We start from the raw sequence: 17437 nt of genomic DNA on the forward strand, positions 1-17437 counted from the left end.
AGAAGACACATGATTACACATGTGATGGAGATGGAGGGCTTAGACAGTCAGCATCGAAAAGTGCCTGTGGTTGCAGGGTGGCCTTGTTCCGGCTGATGGTTACCTTGGAAAGTTGGATATGTGGCATCTTCTGTGATCCCCGTGTAACAAACATCCATGACCCGATTTCCTACAATTCCACGAAGGAATCATACTCCACGTACATGAAGTTACGCTTCCAATCTTGACGGGTAAATGAGCGTGATGATGCAATTTGTGGTTTGTAACGTATGCAGGCTTAATTGACTTTGTCCCTCATCGCAATGGACACGGCTGGCTCTTCACCATGCAGCTGCAGGTAGGTACTTGTTGATGTTCTTGTCTCTTCATCATCCGTTGTTTGCTTCATCGATTGGTCTCTTTGTCCGCACTCAATTGATGCCATCATTGCTTCTCCCTTTCTCTCTCTGTGTGTGTGTGTGTGTGTCCTCTCCGTAGCAATTGAAAATGCAGCAATGGCCCACACACGTGGGTTGCAACCGGCGGCAAAAAAAAAAAACACATGCCCCCATCGTCACAATCAATGCTAAGACAATATCCAAATATGTTTCGAGGCCGGGATCTGGTGCTTCTCGCCGCTTCCATGCGGGTACGTACCTTGCCTTAAGCCCAGGCTGGCAACTGGCAGCTCGGACCCCCGCAATCGACCTGCCTTTTAGTCGCAAATTGACGGGGCCCGGCAGCTACCTATTGAAGGTACTGTGTTAATGGGCGGGTGCATTTTCGGACCCAAGTTTGAGCTTCAAGTTCTACGTGTCCTCAAGTCCCAGACTGCGCAGTGCAGCCTCCCCCGCGACCTTCTTCAACGGCCAGCCGTGCGCATTTCTTCCTCTTCTTTTCTTCCCTTTTCTTCAACCTCCAACCCAAGAGGACAACAACAACAACAACCATCACTTCCTCCTCTCAAGAGTCGCTGGGACTGCTGGCCCTGTTGGCATCACTTCTCGTCTCTTTCCCCTCCACTCCCCCCACCAAGTTTTCTTTTTTCCCTGAGAAAACACCCGCTGGTATACCTTTTCTTCTTCTTTCTCTTCGCATTCTTTTTTTGCTGCAACGTTGATCTTTGCGACGCTTCTTTCGCCATGAAGTTCAACACTGTCGCGGCTGCTGCGGCGCTGCTCGCTGGTGTCGCATATGCCGAAGATGTCGTCGAGGAGTCCAAGACGGTCCCCGCGGAGCTTCCCACCTTTACTGTGAGTTGGCCCTCTCTTTTCGTCTGCAAGGAACTCCAAGTCATGGCCGCTGGCTGCAGCTTTGGAGCTAGTCTTCTTCTTCGACGACGGGATATCACACGAGCCCACTGCTAACAGACAAACCCCCAATCGCTAGCCCACCTCCATCAAGGCGGACTTCCTCGAGCAGTTCACCGACGACTGGGAGTCTCGGTGGAAGCCTTCCCACGCCAAGAAGGACACCAGCGGCTCCGACAAGGAGCAGGAGGAGGAATGGGCCTACGTCGGCGAGTGGGCCGTCGAGGAGCCCTACCAGTACAAGGGCATCGACGGCGACAAGGGCCTTGTCGTCAAGAACCAGGCCGCTCACCACGCCATCTCGGCCAAGTTCCCCAAGAAGATTGACAACAAGGGCAAGACGCTCGTCGTGCAGTACGAGGTCAAGCTCCAGAGTAAGTTGGCCTCTGCAATTCCCCTCGAGAATGCAAGATGAGAAGCAAGGAAACGAAGAGATGCTGACTTATGCGCTTCCAGAGGGACTGGACTGCGGTGGTGCCTACATGAAGCTGCTGCGCGACAACAAGGCTCTCCACCAGGATGAGTTCAGCAACACCACGCCCTACGTCATCATGTTTGGCCCCGACAAGTGCGGCCACAACAACCGGGTCCACTTCATCGTCAACCACAAGAACCCCAAGACTGGCGAGTACGAGGAGAAGCACCTCAACTCCGCCCCGGCCGTCAACATTGTCAAGACGACCGAGCTCTACACTCTCATTGTCCACCCCAACAACACCTTCGCCATTAAGCAGAACGGTGTCGAGACCAAGACCGGCAACCTCCTCGAGGACCTGAGCCCCCCCATCAACCCTCCTAAGGAGATTGATGACCCCAAGGACACCAAGCCCGAGGACTGGGTCGACGAGGCTCGCATTCCCGACCCCGAGGCCGTCAAGCCCGAGGACTGGGACGAGGATGCGCCCTTTGAGATTGTCGACGAGGAGGCCGTCAAGCCCGAGGACTGGCTCGAGGACGAGCCCACCACGATCCCCGACCCCGAGGCTCAGAAGCCCGAGGACTGGGATGACGAGGAGGATGGCGACTGGATCCCTCCCACCGTCCCCAACCCCAAGTGCGACGATGTCTCCGGTTGCGGCCCCTGGACCAAGCCCATGATCAAGAACCCCAACTACAAGGGCAAGTGGTCTGCTCCCTACATTGACAACCCTGCCTACAAGGGCGTCTGGGCTCCCCGCAAAATCAAGAACCCCGACTACTATGAGGACAAGACCCCCGCCAACTTTGAGCCCATGGGAGCTGTAAGTTTCAACCCTTAGCCATCACCCCTCCGTGACGCGCTTGATTGCTGACTAGTTGCTTGACAGATTGGCTTTGAGATCTGGACCATGACCAACGACATCCTCTTTGACAACATCTACATCGGACACTCCATCGAGGATGCCGAGAAGCTGGCCAACGAGACCTTCTTCGTCAAGCACCCCATTGAGGAGGCTCTTGCCGAGGCTGACAAGCCCAAGTTTGACGACACCCCCAAGTCCCCCTCTGACCTCAAGTTCCTCGACGACCCCGTCACCTATGTCAAGGAGAAGCTTGACCTGTTCCTGACCATTGCCCAGCGCGACCCCGTGGAGGCCATCAAGTTTGTTCCCGAGGTTGCCGGTGGCATTGCCGCCGTCTTTGTCACCCTGATTGCCGTCATTGTCGGTCTCGTCGGCCTCGGCTCCTCGTCGGCTGCCCCCAAGAAGGCCGCCGCCACCGCCAAGGAGAAGGCCAAGGACGTTTCCGACGCTGTTGCCAGTGGTGCTGACAAGGCCAAGGGAGAGGTTACCAAGCGAACCACCCGCAGCCAGTCGTAGAAGAATTGGGTGGTGTTTCCTTTGTCAGAGTAGTTGGGATCGAACAACAACAACAAGGTAGGATGTGGGATGAACAGAATCCAAGATACCAACATCCACGGCCAGTATCCAGAAAGAAAAAAAAGAAGAAAAATCAAATGAGGGAGTCCAGGGGACACAATATGATTATTCTGAAATTGTAAAGCAAAAAAATGGGAATTCTTATTACTACTTGCTCTGCGATGCCCGTGACGTGCCCAGTAAGCTGTAAGACTGGATGACGTGTATGTAAGTCGGCGAGCCGTGGGGGCAACGGTGATGGAGAGGAGCCAATGCACAGGGCAATGGAATCAGATGCAATCAACACGTGGCCACTAGGTGATGGATCTCGATTGTTATCATGGCCAGTGGAATTGAATTGCTCCCATGATGCTAAATAGTTCAATTGGCATCTCAAGTTTGAGGATGAAACATTGATTCTAGGGCGCGCCTGGCCGTATGAGGAAAGTGATCTATGGGAGAAATTGTTCTTACGTAGTACTACGAGTAGGTAGGTAGCTTCGATAAGCTGGTACTATTACTACAACCTCTGGTGATGATCAAACAATACTGTACCTACCAGTGGGCTTTTTCGGTAATCGGAAGGGCAGCGTCACCGTGATCGGAGGGGGGAAACATCGGTAACTCCCGTCTGGATGGACGAAGTGGCTGTGAGGTCGGTTATAAGCAGTCGGTAGTAGGTAGTACTGACTAAGGTAGGTGGCTTGTACAATCCGTTGGTTGTAGGGGATGCTTCACCACTGACTTGGATGGGAATAGTAGTTCAATTAAGAACGAGTAGAAACGGACGGTCTTGCATGTTCAGGCGTGCTTGATGGCCTTGCAGTTACGAGACTGTTTGGTTCGGCATGGAGCGGCATCGGCTTAACGATCCATAGATTCACTTCTCTCAATCTGTGCTTCCCCACACGAAATTACCCCCCCGTTTCTTCAGTGCTGGGCTTCCCCATTTTTCGCCTCCTCCCCCACACCGGCTAGGTACGGCCGGGCGTCGGCATTCTTGGTGGTGAAGATTGGCTGAGACGACGACGTGATAACCGACTGGGTGCGGCTACTGATAGTATATATATAAGGCACATTGGGGTCTTGTTTCTTTCCCTCGGGCTGTTCCGTCTTGTTTTCAGTTTGTTGGGTTTGGTACTGATATTGGGAAGAGGACAGATTCAGTTGATATAAAATACACGAGGCGGCTTGACATAGTAGTACTTCTCTTCTCCTTCTTCCCCTCCCCTCTCCTCTCCTCTACAACAACACCCACACAAAGCCATGCGCCGCCTCCTCTCCGCCAGCGCCTCTGCCAGCTCCCGCGGCCTCTCCCCCTCCGCCGCCTCCCCCCGGACGGCCCTCGCCCTCGCCAGGATGTCCTCCAAGGCGCAGTCCCTCACGGCGGCCCGCCGGCTGCACGCCACGGCGCTCCAGCTCAAGCCCATGGACGCGCTGGCGTCGACGGCGACGAGCTTCCCGACGACGCACGACCCGATCCCCGACGTGCGCAACACGCCCTACTTCCTCGACAACAAGTTCGTCGAGTCCAAGACGGACCGGTTCATCGACCTGCACGACCCGGCCACCAACAACCTCGTGACGCGCGTCCCGCAGATGACGGTGCCCGAGATGCAGGCCGTGGTGGAGAGCTCCCAGCGGGCCTTCCAGGCGTGGAAGAACACGACGGTGCTGTTCCGCCAGCAGATCATGTTCCGCTACGTGCAGCTCATCAAGGACAACTGGGACCGGCTGGCGGCGAGCATCACGCTCGAGCAGGGCAAGACGTTTGCCGACGCAAAGGGCGACGTGCTGCGCGGTCTGCAGGTCGCCGAGGCGGCCATTGGGGCGCCCGAGCTGCTCAAGGGCGAGGTGCTCGAGGTGTCCAAGGACATGGAGACGAGGACGTATCGCGAGCCGCTGGGCGTGACGGCGGCCATTTGCCCCTTTAGTGAGTTCTTCTTCTTCTTCTTCTTCTTCTTCTTTGATATATCGCATCGGAGACGGAGTTGCGAGAGCCTTGGCGAGACGAGGATCTTGCTAACGTGTTTTCTGTCCAGACTTCCCTGCCATGATCCCCCTGTGGTCAATCCCCATTGCCACCATTACCGGCAACACCATCATCGTCAAGCCGTCGGAGCGTGACCCCGGCGCGGCCATGATCCTCGTCGAGCTGGCTGAAAAGGCCGGCTTCCCTCCCGGCGTCGTCAGCGTCATCCACGGCGCCCACGACACGGTCAACTTCATCCTCGACGAGCCCGCCATCAAGGCCGTCAGCTTCGTCGGCGGCAACAAGGCCGGCGAGTACATCTACGCGCGGGCCTCGGCCAACGGCAAGCGCGTGCAGGCCAACCTGGGGGCCAAGAACCACGCGGCCGTGCTGCCCGACTGCAACAAGAACCACTTCATCAACAGCGTCGTGGGCGCGGCCTTTGGCGCCGCCGGCCAGCGCTGCATGGCCCTGAGCACGCTCGTCATGGTCGGCGAGACCAAGGAGTGGCTGTCCGAGGTGGCCGAGCACGCCCGCGCGCTCAAGGTCGACGGCGGCTTCGAGGAGGGCGCCGACCTGGGCCCCGTCATCTCGCCGCAGAGCAAGGAGCGCATCGAGGGCCTGATTGCCAGCGCCGAGAAGGAGGGCGCCACAATCCTGCTCGACGGCCGCGGCTACAAGAACGAAAAGTACCCCAACGGCAACTTCATCGGCCCGACCATCATCTCCAACGTGACGCCCGACATGACGTGCTACAAGCAGGAGATCTTTGGCCCCGTGCTCGTGTGCCTCAACGTCGAGACGATTGACGACGCCATCGAGCTCATCAACAAGAACGAGTACGGCAACGGCGTGGCCATCTTCACCAAGTCAGGCGCCACGGCCGAGACGTTCCGCAAGAACATCGAGGCCGGCCAGGTGGGCATCAACGTGCCCATCCCCGTGCCGCTGCCCATGTTCTCCTTTACCGGCAACAAGAAGTCGATTGCGGGCGGCGGCGCCAACACGTTCTACGGCCGGCCGGGCATCAACTTTTACACGCAGCTCAAGACGGTGACGGCGCTGTGGCAGAGCGCGGATGCGGTGGCCAAGAAGGCTGCCGTGCACATGCCTACGCTGCAGTAGGCAGGCGGCTAGAGTGCGTAGATGTTGGGTGTGAGGTGTGATTGATGAGGATGGTGAAGATGTCATATCAAGAGGCATACGGACGAGTAGCATGCATTTACTGTATATAACGTAGCTCCACGACTTGATGGACTAGACGGCATGATATGTCTTTTGGCATATTAAAATCAAATTCAAGTGAAATAGAGCTTGTATCATTGTGCGATGTTTGTATCCTGGTGAAATAATTGCTGATGTATGATGCTCGGCGTGATGGATGTCACATGTCACTCGCCTTAACACCGCTTCAACTCCTCTTTGCTAATCATCTACATCACCAACCTGCATCAACTACCACTCATCCAATCCATCCCTTTTTTTCACAAACCATCCCCTTCATCACTCACAAAATCCTCCACTGGCCATCACCAACGCCCAAAACACAACATGCCCCTCTCCCTCACGGACCTCCCCTACACAATCTTCACCGCAATCATCGCCCACCTCTCCCCCACGCAAACCATCCTCTGCCGCCGCCTCTCCCGCGCGTTCCTCGCCGCCCTCACCCGCAACGACCTCTGCATCAGCCTCATCCTGGCGCACTTCCCGCGCTCCCTCGAGGGCCGGCGTCTCCGGAAATTTCTCAAGTCGAACAACCTCGCCGCGCTCGAGAGCGGCGACTGGGCCGCCGTCTTTGCGACGCTCGCCCGGCGGTACTACCACCTGGGAAACGCCTTGCCGTGGAAGGTTGAGAGAGTGACTGTGCTGAAGGATGAGGACGTGCTGAGGGGGGTGGCGCCGTGGGAACGGCATTTGAGCCTGAATGGCAAGACGGCGCCGTTTCACTTTTGGGATCCGGTTTGGACGGTTGCGCCTGGGGAGGGATTGCTGGTGTATCCGGCGGCGGCGGCGTCGTCGTCAGTGCTCGAGGGAGGAGAGGAACGAGAAGAAGGAAGAGATGTACTAGACGCGGATGATGCCAAAGTCCCCAGGTACCGGGCGCGGGACTTGCAGACGGAGAGGGAGGTTGATGTGCCGTTTGATCTGCGAGGCAAGATTGTGCGGCGGGTGCGCATCAGCCATGGGGTTCTCGTCTTTGAGTGGTGCGAGCAAGAGCCCATTGCACCCGACGAGGCGGTATCGACGCATCGACATTATGCGAGTGTTTACTCTGTTCGCAGGACGGGATCTTGGGACGGCGTCATTCCTCGGCGGGAGGACGGGGGCGAGGTTGGCGATGCTTCGTCTAGGACATCGGAGGAGTCTACGTGGGAGTTTGAGTTGCGCTGCGAGTTCAGGATCCATCCCTTGGGCTTTTATCTGGACCATCAGGAGCGCTTCTTTTCGACGCACAACGCTACGCACTACGTTGTGTATACGTGGCAGCCGTGGCCCAATGCCGAACCCATCGAGAGCCTCACCATCTGGGAACTCGGCCCTCCCAGCAGCAGCACACCCCAACCATCCCAGCAGCCATCAGAAAGCGCAACACCACCACCAGAGCATCATCATCCAAACACCAACAACCCTTCAAGCCCACGCATCATCCGCAAAATGCACGGCCGCGACCTCCGCGACCTTTCCCTCCGCCAGAGCCACCGCCCCGCCCTCCGCGCCATGGCCCTCGACGACTGCACCTGGGACGCCGCCCGGTCCTGCGCCTGCGGGCACGTCTTCTTCACCGAGGAGGAGCACCGCTGGTCCGCGGGCCCGCACAGCAGTGCACACCCGCCGCGCCTGCACCGCGTCAAGACGACGGGGATCCCGCTCGTCGGCCAAGGGCCGCGGTGGGTGGACGATTGCGGAGGGGGAGGGGGCGTGAATCTGCGGTTTTGCTGGAGGGGGAGGTGGAGGAGGGACATGACGGAGGCGGAGGAGGAGGACGGGGTTACGTTCTACGACGACGACGACGACGACAACGACGAGGGTGGTTCAGCGGGAAATGATGATGGGGGAATCGCCTGGTCCCCGGAGCGCGCGTGGAGCCATTCGCAGACCTGGCCCGGCCGCGCACCCTGCTGGCGCCACGACGACTTCCCCTACGTCACCCTCTCCGAGGTCTTTGACGCGGCGGCCGGCGTGCGGGTCATTGCGCGGGACTGCTTCATGCTGGAGACGCTGTCCGTGCACATCCGGCCCAAGATTCGCGTCCAGGGGGTCGGGTCCAACGGGGCGAAGCTCGTGTCCGGACGAAGAGGCACGACGGATACGAACAAGACGACGACGGCGGCATCAACAAGCACTACAGCTAGTACTACAGCAAAGGATCACGCTTCTTCGTCTTCTCGGCAGACACATAAGATTGCCAGTAAGAGTATTCATGGTGCTGGCAGCAAGAAACGTACTATTACGACTCCTGCCTCTGGCACTGCAGCTGGCGGCACGACGACCCAAGGCCCAGACGGGCACGAGGTCCAGTTCGCAGACGCCATGTGGTCCGAGATGATGGGCAAGGGCTTCATCTGCGGAGACGAGCGCTGGCTCGTGGGCGAGGACACAAAGGGCGATGTAACGATTCTCGTCTTTTGAACAAAATCCAGCCAAGCCCAATCGAAAACCCGTAACATAGAGTGGACTTGGAATCGAAACAAACATAAACTTCTTACTAAATAAATTCTCTGTGTCTCCGGTTCAAAAAAAACACAAGCTGGAAGACCCCCTCATAGCAAAATTCAACAGGACAAGGTCTGCCATGCTAATGATACGAAAAAGCCAGGAACATACGGGTAAGGCTGAGATGATCAAGGTAACATCACGTTAGCTCCCCATCTCATGCCTGAGGTCACGTTCCACAAGGAAGAAAATCACTCAGCGCCTCCGTGGCCTCACACCTCGTATGTTTTCAGGCACAAGACCGTGGAGATTCCTCGTTCATGCTCATAGTTTCCATATTCGTGTACGACCCCCTTTCTACGCGCCTCCATGCTAATTCTACAGCTTCCGTGTATGAAAAAGAAAAGTTAAGAGACAAAGCGGGTTGAAACGTATATAATACCATGCTCCGCCTCTTGTGACCAACGAGCAACAACAGAAGCAATTCAAAATCAGTCCAAAATGTAATCAGTCATCAGTATGCCATCAAAGTCAAGACGACAACGTCTTTCGAACAGCGAGCTTCTCCTGGGCTCTTCCAGCGTTCCTCCTCTTTTGTTAAATCGTCTCTTCTCATATCAAAAATGCTCATTTCGGTTCACTCTACTCAACATCCTCCCATCTCTTTAATTGCTCGGCACCTGCAAGAAGCCGCCATAGTACGAATCCAACCACGCTGCGGCCTGCTCGCCAGCCTCGTCAACGTTGGTGTCCCAACGGCCAACGGAGCCAACATAGCCGTCGGGACGGACGTTGACAATGGCAACCTCGCTCGGACCCAGGCTTCCCAGCCACTTGTCGGTGCAGAAAGCGCCCCTGGTGTCCAGCTCGGGGACGTTGTCGATGTAGACCGTCCAGCGGCTATCCTGCAGCAGTGCGGGAAGATCTGAGATTTCAATCTCAGACTTGGGCATGGTGGCTAGACGCAATCATCACGATCAGCAAAAAAGGTACGGAACGTTTGAAAGAGGAGGCTGTTACTCACTAATCAGAGCGAATGTGAACAAGTGGCTGACTACCGTGTACCTCTCAGGCCGTGTATACACGTCCTCGGGGGCCGGCAATCTCGGCTGCTTGGCGTACGATGCGCTTGCGGCGGCAGAAAGCTGGCTCACCAGAGACTTGGGCGTCGCAATGGAGCGGCAGAACGTCTCCAAAAAGGGCCTGGCCTGGATCACATCCCACATAAGGAGGTAGATACGGAACTGGCCCAGCATGGGGATGTCGAGCTGGACGTCCACCGGGTTGGAGTCAACGTACCGCGATACCTTGGCCGGGGGCAAGAGGCATCCCGGGCGAGCGCCACCCAGGATGGCCGAGTTGTCCTCTGGCCGGGTAATGTTGAGGGCGCTCTCGCTGTAGTCGGCGCCGACGCCCGAGATGAAGCGCACATTGGCCCTGAAGTTCTCCGCCATGGCGACGGCATCTCCACCGGCGATGCGGTTGGCATGCTCGTAGTCAAAGTTGACGAGATCCAGGGCGATCTTGCGGCGCTCCACCTCGTAGCTTTCGAGGAGGTTGGGCTTGGCCAGACCGCGACACGCCAGGTTCAGCTTCCAGGCCAGGTTCCACGAGTCGTGCATGGACGTGTTCATGCCCTGAGCCGACTTGGGAGAGTGAGTGTGACTGGCGTCTCCCGCAAGGAAAACCCGGGTCTTGACGTCCGTGAAGCGGCTCGCCACGCGCTGGCCCACCTGATACCGCCCAAACCACTCAATGTACTTCCAATCCAGCTCAAAGGGCGCCATGATCTTGCGAGCCTGCTGCATGACAAATTTCTGGCCGAGTTCGCGGCGGTCGGCGCGGGCGCTGGCCTTGAGTTCGATGTAGAAGCGCGTCATATTGCGCTCCCGGGGGACAATGAGGATCGAGCCGTGCTCCTCGGAGTAGACAAGAGTCTTGGACCAGATATCAGGAAAGTTGGTGATGAGCTCGCCGTCCAAGACGCCCCAGATGTCTGGGCGGGACATGCCCACGGCCTCAACGTTGGGCATGTTTTTGCGGACCTTGGAGTGTGCTCCATCGCCTTCGAGTGGCCACGTTAGCAGGAGTTCGATTTCAGTCAACAAATACCAGAAAGTTTGCACTTACATCCAACGAGGTAGTTGGCCAAGATGGTCCTCTTGTCTTGGTTGACATTCGTATAACACCGAACCTGAACCGGCCCGGACTTTGGAACGTAATGGGACTCAAAGGCCGTGTTCCGGCGCACCTCCTTGCCGCGCTTCCTCAGATCGTCGATGAATAGGCCCTCGACCATGCCCTGGTGAACAAGGAGGATATAGGGATCCAGAACATCAATGACGGGAGGATAATGGACCTCACGTCCCAAGCGATGCAGAGGCGCATCTTTTGTGCTGCGCCAAAAGGAAATGTCAAATACTTTTACGCCGCGCTGCAGCAGAGGATCGGCCAATCGCATCTGCCGAAACGTTTCAATGGATTTTGGTTGTAAGCCATCCGCGCTATTGTATCACAATTAGCTTCCCATTTCTCTTTTCGCAGCGAGGATAACGATAAACTAGAAGGCAAGAGTAGTGCTGAAAAGAGCAGAGCATTGTCCACGTCTGCAGTCTGCAGTGACGCGTAGAGCAGTTGAGAATAACAAAAAAAGGGGGTAAGGAATAGTGCAACTGGGCAGGATTCTCTTTTCGGGGACATGAACATACCGACCAACGGGCGTCTGATCCGCCCTATCATCTACAACCTCAACGTCGATGCCGAACCGAGCGAGGTTCGCCGCGAGCATGAGACCCGCGGGACCAGCGCCAACCACACACACCTGGCAGGTGGTGGGCGGCTCTGGCAAGCTCCGGAGAAGGGCGAGGGGATCGGTGGCATCCTCCTCGTCGACGGCCATTTCCTGGTTTGACGGCCCCGGCTGCGGTGTCTCCTCCATCTCGCTCGGCGGGCTGTTGTTCCGCGAGTTTGGTGAAGGACTGACGACGCCCGGCGCCATGGTGACGGACGGCTCTTGGGTTGATATGTCAGCCAGCGTGAAGGCTCGCTAGGCGCTGTGGCAAGCACCCGTACTTCTGTATCGCCTTTTCCTTCGGACGCTGCTGTGCAAAGGGCAGCGGGCAGCCGAAAGAGACGTGCTCGCTCCACTGTCCGGGAGCCTGGTTGCTTTTCAATGGGCGGCCTGGTGCTCGCCTGGTCCAATTATCTCTCGCCTTTCCAGCACTCCCAGCACGGCTGCTGTGCCCGACGAGACCGATAGCGATAGACGGTCTCAGTTGTCTCAGGAGATGGGCCGTGGAGGTAGCGGCCGTCTCCACCACACCTCTTTTTCTGCTGCTGTGACGGCAACTGCAGCGTAATAACTGCAGTGCAATGCGGTTGAGGATCCTCTCGGGGCCCTTGTCGTCGTTCGTGGACTGGTAGAGATGCGAGCGTGCTCGTATGTAGAGCTTTGTGGCGTCTGTTTGCTTGTTTGCCTGCCTGCTTTCTTGCTTGTTTGCTTGTCCTTGCGTCTTTTCGCCTCTCGTTTCGGCGCCCCCCCTGGCTGCTGCGACGAATTGGATGGATACCGGGGCCCGGGTTGGGGGTCTTTGGGGGGTCTCGACTTGGATAACGGCAGGATGATGCGACAGTGCAGGAGAGAAAGTAGTCTGGGAGGGTTGAAGCTGCAGGAGGCTGTAGGGCAGCGCAAGGAAGTCGTTTCGTTCTTGGTCCCAGTGGTGTCACGCGGCGTCGAGGCAGACGCTTACAGCACACAGCAGCTCTGATCCCATTTCCCACGCTGGACCAGCCGCTGTATGTTTGTTCCCTCTCCTTGTCCTCCTTCTTCTTCTTCTATGCCCTGCTTTGCTTGCTGCTCCGGGAATTGGCCAGCGTCGGGCTACTTAATAGTACTTGTCCTGCTTGCGTCTCCTATGCCGGAGCATCAGCATGAAGAGCAACTTGTGTAGGTCCCGGAGGCGAAGCTGGGGAAGAGGGAAAGGGAGGACTTGGTGATAAATAGTTGGCACGGAGCAGAGCTAATAGAACAGCACTTCGTACGAGCAGCACGCAAGCCAGCAGCAACAGAATCGTACCTCTTAGCAGCAGCGCCTGCGATCACGGCACTGTGCCTCCAGAGCCTCGAGCAAAAGTACTCGCCGCGCCAGAGCAGGCCCAGACGGTACCTCCCGCTGCGACTGAGAGGCAAGCACCGGCCAGGGGACCGCCTTCCGCAGACGGCCCCAGCGCTCGGGGAGGCTGGAAGGAGCGACACAGCAGCTCATGTCCCTCATGTCCCCGGTAAAGCCCGACGCACGTACGGCAAAAGTGGCATGACAGACGGCCGTCGTGGACAGCTGTTGAGAGCAAGATCAGCCCATTTTGCCGTCAAGATAATTGCCATTGGCGCCCAGGCGCTGGCTTACCGACGGCTTAGCCTCAGTTTGCGCGCCGCTGATTGGCTGCACGACCTTTTTCGGAGAGGGCAAGTGGTGCCATTTTGCACCGTGGCCGCGCCTGCTCGAGAATGCGGCTCCACTCCACTCCATCCATCCAAACGGGAAGCGCAGAAAAAAACAGGACGAAACGAGGGCAAGAGAGAATCAGGGCAAGAGCCATCTACCTAGCCTGGGAGGAAGGGCCCGTCCAGACTTGTGGCATGTTGCATGTACGCATGTACAACTACAAACGTTATTACCACTGATGAACCTTGCAAACAGGCTTTCGTACCTACCTATCCAAATCCTTGCCCTGCTCGTCGATTGATTGATTTGATTTGAATTTCTTCATCCGAAACCGCTCAGCTGGCCTCTGGTGCCGATTCCTCCTCTTTCCGCCAGGGATGTCCCTCTTTTTCTCCCGCATCTGCCCCAAAACGGTCTTCTTCAGGGTCTCCCCAAACTCAAGGGTCCTCTCAAATTCGACTACCATGTACAAACTGCCGCGGCCGAGTCAGTGGCTCCGGTTTTACACAGGAGAGAAATCAACGAGTCGCGACCTAGAGGCAATAGCCGGTACTATAGGTGTAGAGGTACAGTGCCAGGACAATGTCGATGACAACATGAACGGCCGAGGCATTCCCGTCAGTTCGGAGTTGGAACGCAGACACTGGCTGGATCGTAACGGTAACAGCAAGTCGCAGCGCCACGGACAAAGTATATCTGGTCCCCAGAGGCACAGATGGACGTGGCACAGATAGGCTTTGCCAGAGGTGGCACGACTGACGACGTTATTGGCAGTCTGCGCTGCACCAGAGACGGAGCGAGAGGTGCTGCAGGTTGGAGCAGAGGCGCCTTTGTCCACTCAGAGTGACGCTATTTGAGCCGCCTTGCCAACCCACATCTCGTCTCCTATACGTTTGATACCTCTACGTTTACACTACGGGCATCACTGTCTCGTCCTATCGGTGCTCAGCCTATATGTCAAGGCACTTTGGTTCAAGTAAGCTACTAATCTGTTCTCTACTCTTTCGTCTCCGTGCAATATCAGACACTGCCGCGCCACTGCAGTCAAGTCAGTTGGCGAAAAGGTAGTCTATCAGCAGCCTCGACTTGGTGATCAACCACCACCACAGGTCCTCATATGTATCAGCTACCGTCCAATACCACAGAGTTAGAACTCCGCAACTCCGGTTGATCCAAACAAGCAGACCGATAGAACCTGGAGCCGGAACGTCACTACCGGCAGATATACTTCCACCTGCCACACCAGAGGCATCAAGGATGCTGGTCCAATGTCCCGCATGATTCGCCAGTCGATCAAACAGCAACCTCCCCTTTCCTTCGCTTCTGCCACCATCGTGTGATCTGGCTCACTTGCTCATGCCATTGCGATTACAAATATCCCACCGATTGGGTGTCAAAACCTGAACCCGTGCGCGTACACATAAGACCGCACGCATCCATACGAACAGCCCCCAGTGGCTTGCATGCTACCTTGCTAGGATGGAAGCTTGCTTTCCAAGATAGCCATCATCCCTTCACGGCTGAACTGTCACTCCGTATATAAAGGATGAGATAGTAATACTCTGCATATTACAACGTCACCTGCTAGGTCGCTAGTCATCCATCTCTGGCCATTGTGGGACGAGTTTCAGGTGCCATGAAGCCAGTTCGCCAGCCTGTCACATCAGCCCTGGCCAAAAGGGGTTTGAATCGCTGTCCCAGACCATCGACATGTTCATCCTTCGGCCATTCTCACTCCAAACAGCTGCCTCATTCAGACCGTGGGGACGGGCTGTACACTGTCGTTGGTCTCGAAGGGTGCAGCTACGTCCTCAATGACCTGGCGTCCTTTAAAGTTCAACATGGATTTCTGGCCTTTGCTGCGAACTCGGTATGAACGCCAGTCCGGGTAGACTCGCAGGGCGGGGAGCATCCCTCCAGCTTCTGGCATGATGACCTGACCGCTTCGCCCGCTGAGGACCTGCTTCACGACAGCCTCGGCTACGGATTCGGGCTCCTGTAGAGGCATCAGGAAGCGCGACCCCTGACTGTAGCCGGCGAAGAGCGGCGTCTTGGTGCCTCCTGGATGGACTATCACAGTACGGACCTTGGGGGCCTTGTATCGAGTCTGAAGCTCAGCTGAGAGTCCTTCGTGAAATGACATGACTGCGGCCTTGGACGCAGCGTAATCTACCATGTTGGGCACCGTCACCCACGAGGAAAAGGACGAGACCGTCACCACCATGCCGTGGTTCTGCGCTATCATGTGCGGCAGGAATGTCTTTGTCACCCAGAAAGGGGCCAGGGCGTTGACATCAAACGTGAACCTCACATCCTCGGGTGTGGCATCCATAATCGTTTTGCCGCGGCAGACACCGGCGTTGTTGATGATAACCGTGGGATGGCCAATCTGGCCGACTACCCTTTCGGCGACGGCAGCCACGTTTGCCGGCGACCTGATGTCGCAGTAGAAGTGGCTGACTCTGGAGGCTGCAGCATCGTGGTCAGCCCTGCAATGCAATGCAGCTGGGGTCTGATGGCCACTCCGGCACGGCACGGGGTCGACTTACAGGCCGCATATGTCATCCGCTGGACGTCCAGCACCACGACCCTGACCTTGATCTCGTCCAACAGCTTCACCATGGCCGCGCCGAGGCCCGCGGCGCCGCCCGTGATGAGCACGATTTCCTTGGACCAGTCATACCTGTCGCTGACCCAGTTGTTGCGCACTCGGTCCGAGAACCAGCCGCTGAGCCCGCGCGCCACGGCGACGTAGAAGAGCAGCCGCAGCCGGCGGGCTGCTTTGGGGTGCAGGATCGAGAGGTCCCGGCCCTTTTTTGTGTAGCGGGCGAGCAGAATCAAGGGTAGGAGGAGATTTGGATTGAGGAGCGTTCTGCGGACGAGCTTGAGGATCACGTCGGCGCATAGGCCTTCTCGAGGCAGGATGCCCTTGTGCATCGGCATGGCGGCGGGGGCGGGGAGTCGTGATATAAGACGCTGCCTTACTCTTCAGTGCTTTGAAGTCGACGACGTGTTGTGTAGTCTCGAGATAATACTCGCGTGACTCGTGTAAAGAGTGTGGAAGTCGATGTACTTTATGTACGGGGTATCCTGATCGTGTTGCGCGCCGGACTTTATATCAGTTTCAAAACATCCGGCGCGAATCCAACAAGGCTCGTAAACCAACCCAAAGCGACGCAAGCACACCACATGAAAGTGTTTTTACTTGATTCAAACACTTGATTCAAACAAAGAACAACATTGGTTTGGCGTTGTATGTCCGGTCGGGCTTTAATCTTATAACAACTGCCAGACCCTGCAGGACTAAAACCATCTTGGCAGAGTTGCAACCCCCCGTGCTGTAATTACCGAGGCTTGATCTGATATCACAATGCGGGGGAGCAGCAGCACCTTTCCATTTACCCAAGAGGATGAGGGCGAATTGACGTCTGTAGGAGATGCTAAGGGTTGCATACATACAGCTGCTCTATCCCCGTTGTTGGAGAGTCTCTCCCCGCGTAGAACTCCTCAAAATTCTGGCAGTTGGATGCCGTTGAACGGCTAAACGCGAACGAATAGTAAAGCAACGACGACAACATGTGAATCTCTGGGGGGTTTTCGATTAATATTTGTTCCATCATTATAGGTGGAGAAACTGGAGGGGATGCCAGCAAAATTGCCAGTTTGAGCAAAGGACATCAATCGGGTGTTAGTGCGTCAGCGCATGCGCCAACCGCTCCCACTAACAGCGGCCTCATGCTCCCCAGCAAGAAATTGCCTAATGCGTCTTGCCGGTTGGATTTGAATTGTCAACCCGGCAGCGTCAACTCCATATCGCAAGAACATATGGAGTAAAGCTGTAAGGGAAAGAGACTATTTGCGGATATTGATTTGCTAATTAGTGGGATTGATGTTGCTGCTAGTCGTTCGGCGTGACGATTGCGGAGGCCGGCGATGCACGAGAGGGCGCGGTGTCTTGGCCGAGCTGAGGAGACTTATAGTCTATAAAGCCGGAGTTGTTTACTGACTTGCTCTGAAGTTGTCCTCCTGTTCTACCCTTGTCTTATACTCTTCACTCACCTTGATACCTCCTACAAACCACCAGCAGTCTTAGGAGGCGCTGCTTGACTTTAGTCCTGTCTGAGCATCAACACTCTGAACTGATCGATAAAGAGTGGGGGAGAGAACTAGCAACAGGGTGGGGGTGAATCTTCACTTTCAAGCGGTTTCCGTGTCGATTATAAGGTACAGAGGATA

The 17437-nt window shown here is 56.4% G+C and overlaps 6 protein-coding genes across 6 annotated transcripts; 3 read left to right on the forward strand and 3 right to left on the reverse strand.

Annotated features, from left to right (window-relative positions):
• The first annotated feature begins 628 nt into the window (after window positions 1-628).
• Window positions 629-3284, forward strand: BBK36DRAFT_168502 (calnexin). Its single transcript, XM_024897802.1, is given in 10 exon segments — window positions 629-722; window positions 774-803; window positions 828-881; window positions 913-926; window positions 965-985; window positions 1004-1050; window positions 1116-1232; window positions 1369-1663; window positions 1746-2530; window positions 2597-3284. 4 exon segments carry the CDS (start codon window positions 1122-1124, stop codon window positions 3086-3088), a joined length of 1683 nt encoding a protein of 560 aa, XP_024750580.1. The 5' UTR covers window positions 629-722; window positions 774-803; window positions 828-881; window positions 913-926; window positions 965-985; window positions 1004-1050; window positions 1116-1121; the 3' UTR covers window positions 3089-3284.
• Window positions 3285-4486: 1202 nt separating this feature from the next.
• On the forward strand, window positions 4487-6224 carry BBK36DRAFT_1116752 (aldehyde dehydrogenase; the record flags this gene model as incomplete). The annotated part of the gene is made up of 2 exons (XM_024890267.1): window positions 4487-5060; window positions 5170-6224. 2 exons carry the CDS (start codon window positions 4487-4489, stop codon window positions 6222-6224), a joined length of 1629 nt encoding a protein of 542 aa, XP_024750581.1.
• Window positions 6225-6638: 414 nt separating this feature from the next.
• Window positions 6639-8732, forward strand: BBK36DRAFT_1196020 (hypothetical protein; the record flags this gene model as incomplete). The annotated part of the gene is made up of 3 exons (XM_024896923.1): window positions 6639-7114; window positions 7160-8517; window positions 8605-8732. The coding sequence occupies exons 1-3, from the start codon at window positions 6651-6653 to the stop codon at window positions 8730-8732; spliced, it is 1950 nt and encodes a 649-aa protein (XP_024750582.1). The 5' UTR covers window positions 6639-6650.
• A 689-nt stretch (window positions 8733-9421) lies between these two features.
• BBK36DRAFT_1115494 (hypothetical protein) lies at window positions 9422-11694 on the reverse strand (the record flags this gene model as incomplete). The annotated part of the gene is made up of 4 exons (XM_024890136.1): window positions 9422-9714; window positions 9781-10821; window positions 10887-11260; window positions 11465-11694. The coding sequence occupies 4 exons, from the start codon at window positions 11692-11694 to the stop codon at window positions 9422-9424; spliced, it is 1938 nt and encodes a 645-aa protein (XP_024750583.1).
• A 946-nt stretch (window positions 11695-12640) lies between these two features.
• Window positions 12641-13708, reverse strand: BBK36DRAFT_1196033 (hypothetical protein; the record flags this gene model as incomplete). Its single annotated transcript, XM_024896924.1, has 5 exons — window positions 13471-13708; window positions 13163-13274; window positions 13054-13093; window positions 12833-12995; window positions 12641-12668 (listed from the first exon to the last, which is right to left on the reverse strand). The coding sequence occupies exons 1-5, from the start codon at window positions 13665-13667 to the stop codon at window positions 12641-12643; spliced, it is 540 nt and encodes a 179-aa protein (XP_024750584.1). The 5' UTR covers window positions 13668-13708.
• Window positions 13709-14954: 1246 nt separating this feature from the next.
• BBK36DRAFT_1158103 (NAD(P)-binding protein) lies at window positions 14955-16144 on the reverse strand (the record flags this gene model as incomplete). The annotated part of the gene is made up of 2 exons (XM_024894076.1): window positions 14955-15670; window positions 15751-16144. 2 exons carry the CDS (start codon window positions 16142-16144, stop codon window positions 14955-14957), a joined length of 1110 nt encoding a protein of 369 aa, XP_024750585.1.
• Between the last annotated feature and the right edge of the window lie 1293 nt (window positions 16145-17437).

Source organism: Trichoderma citrinoviride (genome assembly GCF_003025115.1).
Source record: "Trichoderma citrinoviride strain TUCIM 6016 unplaced genomic scaffold BBK36scaffold_5, whole genome shotgun sequence".
NCBI lineage: Eukaryota > Fungi > Ascomycota > Sordariomycetes > Hypocreales > Hypocreaceae > Trichoderma > Trichoderma citrinoviride.